The sequence below is a fragment of the Herpailurus yagouaroundi genome, unplaced genomic scaffold, assembly GCF_014898765.1.
Source record: "Herpailurus yagouaroundi ecotype Mexico unplaced genomic scaffold, PumYag 194, whole genome shotgun sequence".
NCBI classification, from domain to species: Eukaryota; Metazoa; Chordata; class Mammalia; order Carnivora; family Felidae; genus Herpailurus; species Herpailurus yagouaroundi.
In genome coordinates, this window is record NW_024412425.1 from 6308891 (window position 1) to 6326470 (window position 17580).

Here is a 17580-nt window from a genome sequence, read left to right on the forward strand (position 1 = left end):
TCGTATAGCTGCGAGTGCAACTATGTGCTGAGTCCTGTGAGCCTTAGTGAATCTCTGAACGTGGGGCTGGTCTTGGGAACTCCCAACATTGCACTAATATGAAAAATAATGACATGCACATAAAATACATGAGGAGGAAAGAAACCAATTCGCAGTGGCTGTTTTGGAGTTGCATCATTATGAGTGACTTTTATTTTCTTTTATACTTTTCAATATTTTGTGTATTTTCCATTTTGATGTTACTTTTATTTTCAGAAAAGGCTCGTTTTTAAAACATTTCTGTTACATTAAATGTTGTCATTTTTATTTTTAAAGTTTATTTATTTTGAGAGAGAACATGTGCATGCAAGAGAGAGTGCATGAGAGCAGGGGAGGGGCAGAGAGAGAGGGAGAGAGAATCCCGAGTAGGCTCCGAGCTGTCAGTGCAGAACCCAGTGTAGGGCTCCATCCCACGAACCACTAGATCATGACCTGAGCTGAAATCAAGAGTTGGACACTCAACCGACTGAGACACCCAGGTGCCTCTAAATGTGTCATTTTTATTTTTATTTTTTTTTAATGTTCTATTTATTTTTGAGAGAGGAAGAGACAGAGTGTGAGTGGGGGAGGGGCAGAGAGAGAGAGGGAAGCACAGAATCCGAAGCTGTCAGCACAGAGCCCGATGCGGGGCTCAAACTCACGAACCACGAAATCATGACCCGAGCCGAAGTCGGACGCTTAACCAACTGAGCCACCCAGGCGCCCCATAAACACTGTCATTTTTAGAGTGGCTGACCTCTGAAGGGTCATCTCTCATTTTCCTTTAGGGTTGCAATCCCCTTGCACAAACTGGCCGAAGCAAACTGCAGAATCAAAGGGCTGCCTTGAACCAGCAGATCCTGAAAGCCGTGAGGATGAGAACAGGAGCAGAAAACCTTCTGAAGTAAGTGTCTGCTGCCTCAGCGGGGAGCCGGCCTCTCCCGGAGCCTATCCGTCCCTAAACTCCTCGGCCTGCTTGGCTTCCTCTCTAGCTCTCGGTTTTAACGTTGGGTTCCCTCCTTGTTTCTGGCGCCTGGAGCAGGCCCTTCCTTGCCTGGAGCTTGATTATGTTACAGACAAGTATTTTACCCCGCCTGTTTGTGTGTTTGGGGATGGGGGAAGCCAATGATCACATTCCTGTTTGTTTTCTCTGCTTTCTCTGGGACTTGTCCGTCTGTTTTCTCTGTTGTCTAGTGGAGAAACCATGCCTGGTCTAGAATCACTGCTTGGTAAGTGTTGGATGTAGAAAGGAAGGCAGGAGGGAGGGAAAGGGACATTTCTGTTGCCAGTGTCCAGCCCTCCAATGAGAGGCCCCAGTACAATCCCATGGCCTTGGGGCCCTCATTATTATGCTCTGGTGGTGAAGTAGTTACTTACGAAGCGTAGAACTCAGTGAAGCTTTACCTGTGTCATAGGCAGCTGGAAGCCCTCCCTACACCCCTCAGTGCAACACAAGGCAGTGTGTCAGCCTCCCCTTGTGTATAAAGGGTGCAGACTTTCTTCTTCCTTCAGAGTTCTGGGGGTCACTCTTGTCAGCCCCATGCCACCTTCTGCACGGGGAGCCAGGGTAGGCGCCGTGCCTGCTGCCTGGCCAAGTGAGACAGGTGCCCCCTGGAGACTCAGAGAGAGATGCAGGGCGCTTGTAGGGACCCGGAGCTTGGAAACCTGGCAGGGAACCCGGAAACCTGGCAGGATGTGGATAATGGGTGTTCCCAATGGGTCACCTGCACTGTTGGAGGCCTTTGGGAGCCCAGAGGCTATTGGGAAAGACAAATACACCAAACCAGGTGTTCACAACAGAGCTGCAGTAGTCTGATGGTCACAGATATGTACAAGCGGCATGATCATCTCCTCCACACGGGCTGCTCACCTGAGCACCCAGGAAAGACAGGAGGAGGGTTTCTGATCATGAACTTAGGGTAAACTTTCAGAATCCATCTGTATTTGCTCGCTAGGGAAGCTGTCTGAGCTACTAGGTGAGGGAAAAGGAAGGTGCCCTGTATGTGTATTTTAAAGGGTTTGTATGTTCGCTTTTGTGCACGCATAGGCTTTTTCCAGAAAGTATGAAGAAAGAAGCCGTTAGACTTGCCTCTTGGGATCAAGCCCAGGGATGGGGTAGAGGTGACTCTTACCCGTAATATTACCGCCTCCAGTGTTTGGGTGTTCTTTTAGGAAGGACATGAATTACTTTTATTCATTTTTCGTGTGAAATCCTGCAAAGGCCCAGAAGATAGTATCACCAACCACCCGAACCTGCCGCTGACCCGGGAGCAATAGTGTTGTACCTCGTGTAGGCATTGATACTCGTGGACTAGCAGAGAACGCAAGTCCTGGGGTGGCCAGGCTTCCGGGAACCTCTCCTCCAGCTACTTCTGTAGCAGGGTGGAAGCTAAATTGTTACCGGAGGAGACTAGGAAACTTACAACATTTCACCTTTTTTTCTTTTTTTAAGTTTATTTACTTATTTTTTCTCTCTTTTTTTTTAAATTTTTATTTATTTTTGAGAGAGAGAGAGAGACAATGAGACAGAGCATAAGCAGGGAAGGGGCACCCAGCAAGAGAGAGAGAGAGAGACACACAGAATCCGAAGCAGGCTCCAGCCTCTGAGCTGTCAGCACAGAGCCCAACGCGGGGCTCGAACTCACCAACTGTGAGCTCATGACCTGAGCCAAGGTCAGACGCCCAACTGACTGAGCCACCCAAGTGCCCCAGTTTATTTACTTATTTTTAAGTACTCTCTACACCCAGCGTGGGACTCGAATTCATGACCCTGAGATCAAGAGTCGCATGCTCCACTGACTGAGCCAGCCAGGCGCCCCACAACATTTCACCTTGTATTTTATTTTATTATTTTTAAACTTTTTAAAATTTATTACCTATTTTTGAGAAAGAGTGCAAGTGGGGGAGGGGCAGAGAGAGAGAATCTCAAGCAGACTCTGTGCTCAAACTCATGAAACTATGAGATCGTGACCTGAGCCAAAATCAAGAGCCAGACATTTAACCAACTGAGCCACCCAGGTGCCCCAACATTTCATCTTTTTTTTTTTTTTTTTTAACGTTTATTTATTTTTTTGGGACAGAGAGAGACAGAGCATGAACGGGGGAGGGGCAGAGAGAGAGGGAGACACAGAATCAGAAACAGGCTCCAGGCTCTGAGCCATCAGCCCAGAGCCCGACGCGGGGCTCGAACTCACGGACCGCGAGATCGTGACCTGGCTGAAGTCGGACGCTTAACCGACTGCGCCACCCAGGCGCCCCAACATTTCATCTTTTAAAATGTCTGGCAATGTCCCTGTCCCCAGAGAAATCTGGACCTGGGGACCATCAGGTCTGCAGTGTAGTGGCCGGCACAGCTCAGGAGGGGCTCTGATTCAGGAGTATAGGCCATGGGCTGGGCTTGCTGTGCCGGGAAGGGTGTAGGCGCCTTCCCCGTGGTGTGATTTGTGGCTACGGGTTTTGGTTGACACTTCTGAGAGGCCAGCCCTGTGGCTCTGGGGGGCAGGCAGGCAGCCTTGAGTCTGTGGCTCCCCAGGAGCAGACTACAGTTGATTGGCCTGTCATTCACCCAGGAAGTGAATTTCTTGAGTGCCTAGGAAGTAGCAGGCACTGTTTGAGGTGCAAGAGGAGAAGGCTGCTGGCAATGCAAACGAATCCCTGCTTTCATGATGCTTAATCTCTTGTGGGGGGGACCTTCCTAACAGCAAACAAGTCCAGTCATGTCAGAGGTGATGCTTTCTAGGGTGTCGATGAAAAGGAAATGGGCTAGAGGTTGACAGTGTGGTGTAGCCTTAGAAACAGGCCAGTCAGGGAGGCCCTCTCTGAACAGGGGCCTTGGCGTTTCTAAGGCACAAACCAGGGTAGTTTTTGTTTTTGTTTTTGTTTTTGTTTTTTGGTCTGTCTTGCTCTTTTAATGACACCAGCAAACAGCCTCTGAGACCCAGTGGTTCAAGCTCATTGTCAAGTTAGCATTTGTTGAGCTGGCAGGGTGGGGGTAGGGTGGGGTTGTTAATGATTTTCGAAGTGACCTGACCTAAAAGTTCAGAGTGGCCCTTTCTGGAGACTGTTGGGAGAGGGAACCCTAAAGGTATTTATTAATCTGACTTCGTTGGCACCAACGGTTTCCCAAAAACAAATAAGGCGTTCAGCTCTGGCCCCTTGGCTGTCCCTGGGTGTCTGATTAGGTGGCCTGGGTGTCTGATTAGGTGGCTCTCCCTGCCAACAAGGGGTAGTTTAAGTCATAAATTGAGCCCCACTATCCTGTGCACCTGTTTTCAGGTTCCCGGATGTCCCTCCGTAGACCTCAGATAAAGATCGAGCAGTTGGAACTGGGTGGGGTGGCCTTTGGGAAAGCGTCCCCCAAAATGCAGGAAGGCAAGGGTCCCAGTGGCTTAGCTGCATTGGTAGGGGGCTGCGACGCTGGGCAGGCCCTGGCAGGAGCCAGGCTTTCTACCCCTTCAAGGTCTCCCTCCTCCTCCTCTGAGCCGTATCGGCCTAGAGTCCATGAGCTTCCTGAGGTTTGATTAGGAAGATAGCAGATATTTTAAATGTACTTTTCCAGGCTAAGCAAGGACAATATTCTCTCTCTTTTCTTAGAACCCTGCCCTCCCTGGAGAAAAGCTGGGGTAGAAATGTGATGTTGTTTCTCTGAAACAGAGATGGTCTTTGTAACATTAAAAGCAACTTGCCACATGGTTTAGCTTTAACTAACTGGGCCTTTGAACGAGGGCGGGTCATTTAACATCTTTGGGGTTTAGATTCCCCTCTTGTACTGGGAGCTTTGGACTGGAGCAGGACTGGCCCACTGTGAGGCTTACAGAGGCCAGGCCGGCTCAGGAAAGAGTGGAGGGGGCCAGACCTGGTGCTGGGGGGCAGTAGGGAGTGGTGGGGACAGTGGGGAAGTACAGAGCGCATACTCTCTCCAGAGGGACCACGTGCGGTTTGCCTCATCGTGGGGGCGCAGCCAGGATTGCCGGACCTTCGGTTTTTTGGTTTTTTTTCCAGAAGATAGAGATCTGATCTTTTTCTCTCCTTTTTATTTTTCTTTTTTTTAATCTTCTGATATTTGAGTTTTTAAATATTGGCACATAGACCAAAAGGGGAAAAAATCACACCCTGAGAACCAAATGAACTAGTCCCTGGACCTCCAGTTTGCAACCCCTGGACCGGAGGGTCATGACGTGCTGGGCAGAGGTGACCAGGGGCAGCCTCAGCGGTAATGAGCATAACTTGAGGCTAGTGACCGCTCACACGGTCGGTTCTGATAGAGGCTGGTGTATGTGCAGTGGGGTGTATGAACCCCCCATGACCTTTGGGGCTCGCAGCAATCTTGAGGCCTGCCTTCCTATGCTGGGAGCAGATGTCCTGCCAGACGGGCTGATCTGCCGCCTTAGCTGGGTGGCCACATGGGGCCGCCAGGTGGTACTTGCAGGATTTGGGGACAGATGGATTAAGGTCAGACGGTTCCAATAAGGTCTCCGAAGCTGGTGCAGGTCTCGGTGCTTGTCAACATGCCTGTTCCTGAGGGGACCGTTTTACTGAAAAATAGGACAGAAAAAAGTTCCACTAAAGTAAATGGAGTTCCATGGGGTCAACATTCAAAATTCACACGCAGCTTTAAGACAAAACACGGGACGTTGAAGAAATTGTGGATTTGGAGCGGAGACACAAGCCATCATCATGTGGGGGCTTCTTAGGGTGGAAAAGGTCTCGGCAGCTCCAAATTCAGACAGAGGAGAATGCATGGATGTAGTCAGTAGCCTCGGGAAATAATTTGAATATGGCCTTCCTTCCCTGTTCACACTTGTTGGGTTCATCACTCAGAGAGAGGCAGTGAGACACCTTCTCGTTCTTGACTTTTGGAACATGTGCATGCTCTTGATGAAACATCCAAGGGAAGGGGCCTTTCCCTGGTGGTCCGGGCCTGAGGGAGGCCGTGGGGGACCTGGGCCGAAGCACACTTTTGCTTCATCCTGGTTGGCCTCAAGTGCTCTTTTGGTTTGTTTGTTTGTTTGTTTGTTTATGAGAGAGAGAGAGAGTGGGTGAAAGGGGCAGGGAGAGAGAGAGAGAGACAGAATCTTAAGCAGGCTCCACACTCAGTGCAGAGCCTGACGCAGGGCATGATCCCATGATCCTGGGGTCATGACCTGAGCCAAAATCAAGAGTCGTTCAACTGATTGAGCCACCAAGGCCCCCCCAAGGCCTCTTTCAGTTGTAACATCAGTTACCAGACCACAAGGTTCTCGGAGGAAGTTTGCACCCAAGGGAAAGGTGCGAAAAAAAGGCATGTTCTTCCATAGAAGTGGAAGGTAGCCCAGGTGCAGAGCATCAGTGTTGAGGAGACGAGCCTGGTTTTAATTCCTAATTTGAGCCAGCTGGTTCCATTTTTGTATGTTAACCCAGACTATTCCCCCAGCCTGGGCACATACACCATGTTCAGTGGATTTACCTGATTTGAGAAACCCCCTTCCACCAGTGAAAAATCATTATCTGCACTAGAAGCACCTCACACTCGAGGGTTGGTTTCCTATTCATCGTTGTACCCAAAGGTAGCATTGTGGAAACTGACTCTGAGGCCCTACTTGGCCAACAACTTTTTCCAGAGTGACCCACACAGAGGTCCACGTCCAAGGAGCAGCTTGCCGATTTGTTGCATCCTGCATCTCAAATTGCCAAATCAAGAGGGAAGAGAAGGGGCAAATCAATATATAGAGGAGGAAAAATCCAGAGTTGGCCTGTTTGGGGGTCCTGCAGGTATGTGGGCAAGGACCTTAGGGTGAAAATTGTTATATTTAAGTTGGATCCACTCTGTTGCAGAGGACCAGCCCCACCCCCCATTTTTTCTAGAGAGTGGTCTTTATTCTGCCATTTTTTTTCAGAAGAGACAATGCCAGTTTCCAGGTGAAACGGAAAGAACTAGAAGGCCGGGGTCTTGTTTTCCGTTATAACTCCTATATCCTTTGGTAGACATGGGCCACAGTTTGTCTGTGAGCTTCCTGCAGGCAGATGGAGAGGGGAATGTGACTTGGAAGGCTTCTCATACCCGTTGGTTCAGCCAGAGGCAAACCAGTTGCTACAAAGAAGCCGTTCCCAATACCAAGGGTTGGGAGGATTTCTTTCCTTGTGTCCTTGTGGACATTATCAGCTCGTGAATCAGTCACGTTCTCAGAAACATCTTTGTAGTACAGGTTTTACAAGCGGCAGATTGTGACCCATGGTGTGTAATGAAATCCAGTCATTGGGTTGCTGTAGTGTTATAAAAAATAGGTATTTGTTGGGGGAGGTGTCTAGCTGGCTCAGTTTGTAGAGCATGACTGATTCTTGATCTCGGTGTTGTGAGTTCAAGCCCCACATTGGGCATACAGCCTACTTAAAAAAAAATACGTATAGGGGCGCCTGGGGGTGGCTCAGTCGGTTAAGCGGCCGACTTCGGCTCAGGTCATGATCTCGCTCCAGCACAGAGCCTGGAGCCTGTTTCAGATTCTGTGTCTCCCTCTCTCTCTGACCCTCCCCTGTTCATGCTCTGTCTCTCCCTGTCTCAAAAATAAATAAAAAACGTTAAAAAAAAAATTAAAAAAAAATACGTATACATATACGTATATATATATACACATATGTATATATATTTGGTCTCTGTGCCTCGTTCCTGGCACAGAGCTCCTAAAACTCTTGGAATCTCCTGTCTTCTGTATGTTAATGAGGTGACTCCTGATGGGGGAAGGGAGCCTTCAAGATACAGTCTGTTTACCAGAAAGACCAAATCCGATTAGAGCGTTAGTCCCTACCCCTGAACTTCTGGGGAAGGGAAAGGGGTTGAAAATTGGGTTCAGTTACCGATGGCCAAGGATTTAATCAACTGTGCCCACATAATGAAGTGATGAAACCCCTCCACAGTGAGGTTTGTGAGCCTCCAGATTGGCGAACACATCAAGGTGCCAGGAGGGTGGCGTGCCTGGAGAGGGCGTGGAAGCTGCTCACGCCTCCTTGGCCTATGGGTCTGTTCCATCTGACTGCTCTTACGCTGTGTCCTTTAAAATAAACCACAGTAAATGTAAGTAAACTGTTTTCCTGAGTTTTCTGAGTCATTCTGGTGAATTATCATAGAAGGGTGTTGTGGGAACCCTTGATTTGTAGCTGGTTGGTCACAAGTACGGGCGCCCCTCCCCCTACATACCTTGTGGCTGGCACCTGACATGGTGGCAGTCTTGTGGCATTGAGCCTTTAACCTGGAGGAACTGAATTGAATTGAAGTGTTGGGCACCCAGTTGCAGTCAGAGATTCAGAATTGGAGAGTTGCAAATATTGCTGTTTTTTTTAAAAAAGTAAGCTATTAGAATAGAATAATTGGTGTGCATCACATGAATGGTTTGGTTTGTGCGACTTTTGTTTTAGAGAGTATATTTGTGTATGGATCTACTGTGTTGTGTACAAAATGTGTTTCTTACTGGTAATCATGCTTCACCCCCTCCAACCGCCTCAGAATTCCCACACCAATGCTCTTCACCGAACTGAGCTTCCAGTATCTCATTGCCCAGCTGGGGAGCTCAGACGTGTACGTGTGAAGGCTTACCAAGCAGGAGCAGTAAAAGCACCAGTGTCATCATATCTACTGCCAGGGTCAAGCATGGCTTTTTCTGAGGAGGTGTGACATAAGCGTGTGGGTTCAAGAAGCAGGAGTTTGGTGGGGCGCCTGGGTGGCTCAGTCGGTTAAGTGTCTGACTTTGGCTCAGGTCATGATCTCACAGTTCGTGAGTTCGAGCCCACATCGGGCTCTGTGCTGACAGCTTAGAGCCTGGAGCCTGCTTCAAATTCTATGTCTCCCTCTCTCTCTGCTTCTCCCCTGCTCATGCTCTGTCTCTCTCTCCTGCAAAAATAAAAACATTTAAAAAAAAAAAAAAGCAGGAGTTTGGTGAAGGAAGGGAGAGAAAACCTATAAATACATCATGGAGAGAAACTGATGGGCTCAAATATGTGACAAGGCAGGAAGAACCCCAGTGGAGAGGGCAGACTGTAGGGGAAATGGTTTAGCATTTTATTTTCTGGAGGAAAGACAGCAGGTGAGCAAAGCAAGCACAAGACAGGTGGCTGGATTTTCATCAGCTGGGGAGGGGAAGGTGACCCGGTACTGTCTCGCTGGCTGGCTGGAGCTCTTGGCTGATGGACCTCGGGTGTCCCCATGTGTGAAATGAGGAAGTTCTAGTAGCTGGTCTGAGGAACGACCAAGGACTTGCCAGGATGGCTCGTGGGAACGTACTCAGCAAGGCCTGGCTCAGTACTTGGTTGTTAACTGTTAGTTTTGCAGTGATTCCTCATCTGTAAAATGCACTTGTAAAGTCTTCCAGGAAGTGTCCAAACTTCTGCTTTGAAGACTTGGGTAAAGTTCATTCCTTCATATCACTTAAACCATTCCATTCTATGGATGCGTCACATTTTGCTTATCCGCTTGCCAGTTAATGGATGGATACCTGGATTTTTCTCTCTTTTTGGCTATCTGGCTTTTTGTTGGGACATAAATTCTCATTTCTCTCATAGACTCCTAGCAGTGGAATATGCAGTTGTATGGTAAGTTTATGTTTGTCATTGTTAGAAACTCCCCAGCTGTTTGTTCCAAGGTGGCTGTGTCATTTACATTCAGCAGTGTATGAGGGTTCCTGTTTCTCTGCATCCTCACCAATGCTGCTTATTGTTTCTTTTTCATCAGAGCCAGTCAAGTCGTGTATTGGTATCTCATCCTGGTTTTAATGTGTATTTCCCTATATTGTCTGATGACATTCAGCATCTTTTTGTGTGTTTATTAGCCATCGTATATATTCTTTAATAAAATGTGTATTCAGATCTTCTGTACATTTTATGAATTCAGAAAGTTGCAGGCTACAAAATCAATATACAGAAATCTGTTGTATTTCTATACATTAATAACCAATTACCAGAAAGAGAAAATAAAACAATTCCACTCACAATTGCATCCAAAATAACACGATACCTAGGAATAAGTTTAACAAAAGAAGTGAACCTGTTCACTAGAAACTATAGCCCCGATGACAGAAATTGAAGGTACAAATAAATGGAAAGACATTCCAGGCTCATGGATTGGAAGAATTAGTATTGTTAAAACGTCCATACAGCCAAAGCAATCTACAAATTTGCTACAGTCCCTATGAAAATTGCAATGGCACTCTTCAGAAATAGATAAAACAATTCTAAAACTTTGGAACCACAGAAGAGCCAAAATAGTTAAAGCAGTCTTGAGAAAGAAGAACAAAGCTCGAGGCATCACGCTTCCTGATTTCAAACTATATCACAAAGCTGTAGTAATCAAAACAGTATGGTACCGGTGTAAAAACAGACACATAGATGAATGAAACAGAGTAGAGTGCAGAAATAAATCCACGCATATATGGTCAATTAACTTATGACAAAGGAGGCAAGAATATACAATAGGGAAAGGATAGTCCCTTAGCGATGGGGAAACTGGACAGCCACGTGCAAAAGATAAAACTGGACCGCTGTCTTACACCGTGCACAAGAACTAACTCAGAATGGAAACACTTGCATATAAGACCTGAAACCATAACATTCCTAGGAGAAAACATAGGAAGTAAGCCTTGACATTGATCATGGTGGTGATTTTTTGCGTTTGACACCAGGAGCAGAGGCAGCAAAAGCAAAAAACAAGTGGGGCTACATCAAACTACAGAGCTTTTGCACAGCAAGGAAACCATCAACAGAATGAAAAGGCAACCTACTAAATAGGAGAAAGTATTTGTAATTCGTACATCTGATAAGGGGTTAATGTCCAAAATATAGAAAGAACTCATAAATTCAACAGCACAAAAACAAACAGTCCGGTTATAAAATGGGCAGAGGACCTGAATAGACATTTTTGTAAAGAAGATATACAAGTGGCCAACAGACGCATGAAAAGATGCTCCACATCACTAATTATCAGGGAAAGGCAAATCAACACCACGATGAGATCTCACACCTGTTAGAACGGCTATTATCAAAAAGAGAATATATAACAAGTGTTGGTGAGGACATGGAGAAAAGGGAACCCTCATTCACTGTTGGTGGGAATATAAATTGGTGCGGCCATTATGGAAAAGAGTATGGAGTTCCCTTAAAGAAATTAAAAATAGGGGCGCCTGGGTGGCGCAGTCGGTTAAGCGTCCGACTTCAGCCAGGTCATGATCTCGCGGTCCGTGAGTTTGAGCCCCGCGTCGGGCTCTGGGCTGATGGCTCAGAGCCTGGAGCCTGTTTCTGATTCTGTGTCTCCCTTTCTCTCTGCCCCTCCCCCGTTCATGCTCTGTCTCTCTCTGTCCCAAAAAAATAAATAAACGTTAAAAAAAAAAAAAAAAAGAAAGAAATTAAAAATAGAACTACCATGTGATCCAGCCATTCTGCTTCTGAGTATTTATGTGAGGAGAGCAAAATCACTAACTCAAAAAGATATCTGCACCCCCATGTTCATTGCAGTCTTATTTGTAATAGCCAAGATATGGAAACAACCTCATTGTCCACCAATGGATGAATGGATGAAGAAGACGTGGTATATATACACACACCGTGTAATACTATTTGACCATCAAGAAGCACAAAATCTTAACCTTTATGACAATATGGACGGACCTCGAGGGCATTGTGCTAAGTGAAATAAGTCATACAGGGAAATACCATATGAGCTCACGTACATGTGGAATCTCTATTGAAAAAAAAAGAAGGCTCATGGAGACAGAGAACAGATGGAATGTTGCTTGAGTTGCGGATTGGGAGATAGGTGAAATCGGTAAAGGGTGTCAAGAGGCACAAACTTTCAGTGATAAAATAAATAAGTCATGGGGATGTAATGTACAGCATAGTGACTATAGTTAATAATTCTGTATTGCAGGGGCACCTGGATGGCTCAGTTGGTTGAGCACCTGACTCTTGATTTCGGCTTGGGTCATGATCTCATGGTTTATGGGTTTGAGCTCCCTGTTGGGCTCTGCACTGATGGTGCAGAGCCTGCTTGGGATCCTCTCTCTCCACCCCCCCCCCCTTTCTGCCTCTCCCCCGCTCATGCTCTGTCTGCCTCTCAAAAAAGAATAACGTATTGAATATTTTAAAGTTGCTAAGAGAGTGAATATTAAAAGGTCTTATCACACACAGAAAAACCTGTAACTATGCTGACAAATATTGTTTGTGGTGATCATTTTGCAATATATATAAATATTGAATTATTATGTTTTATACCTGAAATTAAGATAATGTTTGTCAATTATTCCTTCATTAAAAAAAATCTTTGCCCATTAAAAAAATTGTATTGTCTTTTCATTACTTGAGAAACTCTTAATGTATCTGATACGAATTTTTATTAGATATATAATTTGCAAATATTTTCTTCTAGGCTACGGCTTGCGTTTTTTGTTTTTTGTTTTTTGTGTTTTTTTTGGTTTCTGAAGCACAGAAGTTTTTAAATTTGAGAGAGTCCAATTCGATTTCTTCTTTTATGGTTTGTGCTTTTGGTGTATAGCTAAGTACACATTGCCCGGCCCAAGGTCATAAAGATTTCCTTCTGTATGTATATATATTTTTAAATTTTTTTAATGTGTATTTATTTTTGAGACAGAGACAGAGCATGAGCGGGAAAGGGGCAGAGAGAGAGGGAGACACAGAATCTGAAGCAGGCTCCAGCCTCTGAGCTGTCAGCATAGAACCTGGTGCCTGGTTCAAACTCACGAACTATAAGATCATGACCTGAGCCAAGGTTGGACGGCCAACTGACTGAGCCACCCAGGTGCCCCTGTATTTTCTTCTAGAGGTAGTAGAGTTTTGGCTCTTATATTGAAGTCTCTGATCCATTTGGACTTAATATTTATGTATGGTATAAGATTTAGATTGAGGTTTATTTTTTGCTGATTGTGCCGAAAAGAGTTATCAGAGCAGGCCTGAGACAGCTATCCTTAGAAAGCCTGTTTGCAAGGTTGTCCCTTGGCCGGTGTCTGCAGACTTAATTTCAGGATAGTTCCCACCGTTTCCAGAACTGATAAGAATGGTTCACTGTGCCTGAGCTGTTTGCACAAACAGTGTTGTTTCTGCTGGATACCTGCTTTCCTTCTGGGAGTCTGGAATTTTGGAACATGCTAGACAGAAGTGCCTACCTGACCAGTCCCTGGTAAAAACCTGGGGCACTATGTCTCAAATGAGCTTCCTTAGTAGACAGCATTTCACACGTGTTGTCAAAACTCTGCCGGAGGAATTAAGTGTGTCCTTTGTGAGAATCCTGGGAGAGAGGACTCTTAGCAGCCTGTGCCTCCAGACCTTACCCCATGCACCTTTCCCTTTTGCTGTAATAAATCACAGCCTTGAGTACAACTCTGTTGAGTCCTGTGAGTCCTTCTAGTGAATCCCTGAATGTGGGGGTGGTCTCGGGGACACGGACATACCTAAGGATGTCCAATTGCTTCAGCACTATTTTGTTGAAAAGACTGTCTTTTCTCCTTTGAAATGTCTTGTCATCTTTGTCAAAATCAATTGACCATAAATGTAAGGATTTATTTCTGGATTCTATTCTGTTCCATTGCCTAGCTTTATGCCACTGCTACATTATCTTGATTGCTGTGGATTTATAGTAAGTTTTAAAATCCTATAGCATAAATCCTCCAACTTTGTTCTTCTTTGGCTCTTAGGTCCTTTGCATTTCCATATACATTTTAGGATCAGCTTGTCAATGTCTACTAAAAAGCTTATGGGTTTTGTTTTTGTTTCTTGAGAGAGAGAGAGCGAGAGAGAGCGCACTTGCAGGGGAGGGGCAGAGGGAGAGGGAGAGAGAATTCTACACGCACTCCAGGTTCAGCACAGAGCCTGATACAGAACTGAGTCTCATGAACTGTGAGATCATGATGTGAGCTGAAATCGAGTCGGATGCTTAACCAGCTGACCCAGCCAGGCGCCTCAGCTCTTGGGGTTTTGATTGGAACTGCATTGAATTGATAGATCAATTAGGGAGAATTGACATCTTGACGATAGTGAATCTTCCAATCCATAAACACGGTGTCTCTCCAATTAATATGCACTGCTTTGTGGTTTTCAGGGCACAGATCTTACGCTTCTTTTGTGAAATTTATTCCAAAGTATTTTTACATTTTGATGCTAATGTGAATAAAATTGTTTTCTGAACTTCGTTGTAAGAGTGCTCACTGCTGGTATGTAGCGATAGAATTGATTTTTGCATATTGAATTGTATGCTGTGACCTTGCCGAATGTATTAGTTCTAGTATTTTGTGAATGCCTTGGGATTTTCTATATACAAGATTATGTCATCTGTGAGTAAAGACAGTTTTCCTTCTTCCCTTCCAATCCAGAGGCCTTTAATTTCTTTATTTACCTATTGCCACTGGCTTGAGCCTCCAGTAGAGTAGTGATTAGAAGTGGCAAAAGCGAACACTGTTGCCTTGTTCCTGATCTAATTGAGAAAGCACATCTGTCACCACTAAGTATGATATTAGCTTTGTTTTTTTCATAGATGCCCTTTATCAAGTTTTGTAAATTTTCTTTTATTCCTAGTTTGGTGAGAATTTTTATCATGAATCTGTGTTAGACTTTATCACATGCCCCTTTTTTTTTTTTCTGCATCTGTTGAGATGACCATGTGTTTTTTATCCTATAGCCTATTATTATAGTATGTTACATTAATTGATTTTCAGATAGTAAACCAACCTTGCAGGGGCGCCTGGGTGGCTCAGTCGGTTAAGCGTCCGACTTCGGCTCAGGTCATGATCTCACGGTTTGTGAGTTTGAGCCCCGCGTCAGGCTCTGTGCTGACAGCTCTGAGCCTGGAGCCTGCTTTGGATTCTGTGTCTCCTTTTCTCTCTGCCCCTCCCCAACTTGTGCTCTCTCTGTGTCTCTCAAAATATAAATAAATGTAAAAAAAAAATTTTTTTTAAACCAACCTTGCAATCCTGGGATAAATCCCACTTGGTTATGGTATATAATTGTTGTTATATGTTGCTAGGTTCGGTTTGCTAATATTTTGTTGAGGATTTTTGCATATATATTCATGTAGGATATCAGTCTGTTGTTTTGTTTTCTTGTGGTGTCTTTCTCTGGTTTTGGGTCAGGGTAAAACAAGACCTCATAGAATGAGCTGGGAAATGTTATCTTAGCCATTTCCTTTCAAGGGGGTAGTTTATGGTCTTTTATGAGTGGCTGGGAGCAGTTCTCTTTTCTCTTCTCAAAGCTGATTCTTCACAGGGATGTCTTAAGATTCATGTCTGGCAGCTCAGTTTATCATCGATGTCCCAGATCCATTTACTGGCAGGTGTGGCTCAGGATGGGCCAGGTGCTGAGCATCTCTGAGACCTCTTATCACATCTGGTGCTCACATCTGCAAGTGAACCCTCAGGACGTCCCTATGGGGTTTGGGAGGTCTGCTCACTCGGCAGTGGGGCACTTGGGCTGAAGGCACTTTCCTCCCTCTTCTCTTCTAACAGAGCAGCTACGAACCAGAAGGTGCGGGAGCAGGTGCGCCTGGAACTGAGCTTCGTGAACTCAGATCTACAGATGCTCAAGGAAGAGCTGGAGGGGCTCAACATCTCAGTGGGAGTCTATCAGAGCACAGAGTAAGTGGGGGCACTGATTCTTCCAGATACTTTCTGAGCCTTAGAACGTGCTGCAACAGGGATGGTGCCCAGATAGACCCAAGGGTGTGGCAGACCCCACTTTGGGAAGAGACGGATTGATCAGTTTGAGGTTTGAGCGTGATGCAGGAGTCACAGGGACGAGCCTATGGAGTTTGTTGGAAATGCCTGCAGAGTGAGACAGAAAAGCATTCAATTGTCCTAGGACCCTTGGGACATAGTTTTATGGGAGAGCTGTGACTGGGTCCAGATGAAGAGACAGTATCTCTCACGTGGCTCTGCCATAAAGATGGCCTGGAGGGACTTCTTTTTTTTTTTTTTTTTTTTTTTTTTAATATTTTTTTTTAAAAAAAAATTTTTTTTTCCAACGTTTTATTTATTTTTGGGACAGAGAGAGACAGAGCATGAACGGGGGAGGGGCAGAGAGAGAGGGAGACACAGAATCGGAAACAGGCTCCAGGCTCTGAGCCATCAGCCCAGAGCCTGACGCGGGGCTCGAACTCACGGACCGCGAGATCGTGACCTGGCTGAAGTCGGACGCTTAACCAACTGTGCCACCCAGGCTCCCCGGCCTGGAGACACTTCTGTGGTTGGCCTGGAGAGCCAGCCCACTGGGTGGGGCCACCCTGCCCTCTTCCCCCTCAGCCTCTTCACCCCACACAGGGCCTGCCTGGGTCGTTCCATTGGTAGGATGCAAAAACAGACAAACTGCTTGACAGGGATCACTTACATCAAAGATTAGGGGACCCAGGTGAGTTGGCATGGCAACTGAGAGACTTCAGAAACGTACCCCGTTAAATACTTGAGAGATGAACGACCTAATTCAGGAGCCTCCCCGTAGGGAGTGTTTGTGGGAGGTGCAGTATTGAGGGGCAGACCTCAGAAAAAGCTCAGAACATCTCCCCAAGGTGAGCTACCTTTGAAAGACATGTCCATCTTGGAGGAAAAATAACCTTGAGGAGCTGTGCGGGGACATGAAGCTTCTCAAAAGGCAGGTGAGCGCCCGGGGAATCTCAGTCAGAAAACAGTATGTGGATTAACAAAAGGATGGCATTTGGGAACCTTGAGTCACCTTTGGAATGTGCTTTTCCTGACTGTCCCCAGTCCTCTGTGTGGTATGTGGGTGTTTTTCAGAACCAGAGGGAAGGCATTAGTGTGTGAACCCTCTGTTCTTCCTTCTGTGACGTCCGGAGCCCTGGCTCAGTCACCTGTGGGCCCCCGTGTGGGTTTGAGCACCTAACCACAGCAGCAGATGAGAGGCTTCTCCCAGCCTGTGCTGTGGTATTAAATTCCAGTGTTTTGCCCAAAGGTCGACGTTCGCTGAGTAAGGAAGGCAGGGCCAAACTGGGCTGATAAACGTAGGGATGTTTCATATTCCTGCCTGCGGTACCAGACCGCAGGGATGTATCCCACAGAGACAGGCACTTAAGGCCCCTGTGTGATTACAGTGTGGCTCTACAGCGGCCAGTTGTTTCCCTGTGCCATCAGGGAGTGGGGAGAGAGTGCAGGTGTCACAAGGACGCCTTGCATTTGCACCCGCCCCCTTCCTGTTTTCTTTTCTTTTCTTTTTTTTTTTTTTTTTTTTCCAACGTTTCTTTATTTTTGGGACAGAGACAGAGCATGAACGGGGGAGAGGCAGAGAGAGAGGGAGACACAGAATCGGAAACAGGCTCCAGGCTCTGAGCCATCAGCCCAGAGCCCGACGCGGGGCTCGAACTCCCAGACCGCAAGATCGTGACCTGGCTGAAGTCGGACGCTTCACCGACTGCGCCACCCAGGCGCCCCCCTCTTCCTGTTTTCAAAGCAGATTGTTTCTTTCTTAGCGCCATTGATCTTTAAACGTTTCTGCGAGGCAGAACAGGAAGAAACAGTCTCGCTGGGCAGAGGAGAAAACACGAGGAGGCTGGAGGTCATGGAGAAAGTTACGTTAGCACAAGGTTGGGACTGG

At 46.2% G+C, this 17580-nt stretch overlaps 1 protein-coding gene across 1 annotated transcript in view; it reads left to right on the plus strand.

Annotated features, from left to right (window-relative positions):
* The window catches only part of RHPN2 (rhophilin Rho GTPase binding protein 2), a 60985-nt gene that overhangs the window by 13024 nt on the left and 30381 nt on the right, over positions 1-17580 (plus strand). Inside the window, exons 2-3 of the mRNA XM_040446228.1 lie at positions 807-922; positions 15486-15614. Coding sequence (XP_040302162.1) covers positions 807-922; positions 15486-15614 — 245 coding nt within the window. The remainder of the gene's footprint in view (positions 1-806; positions 923-15485; positions 15615-17580) is intronic.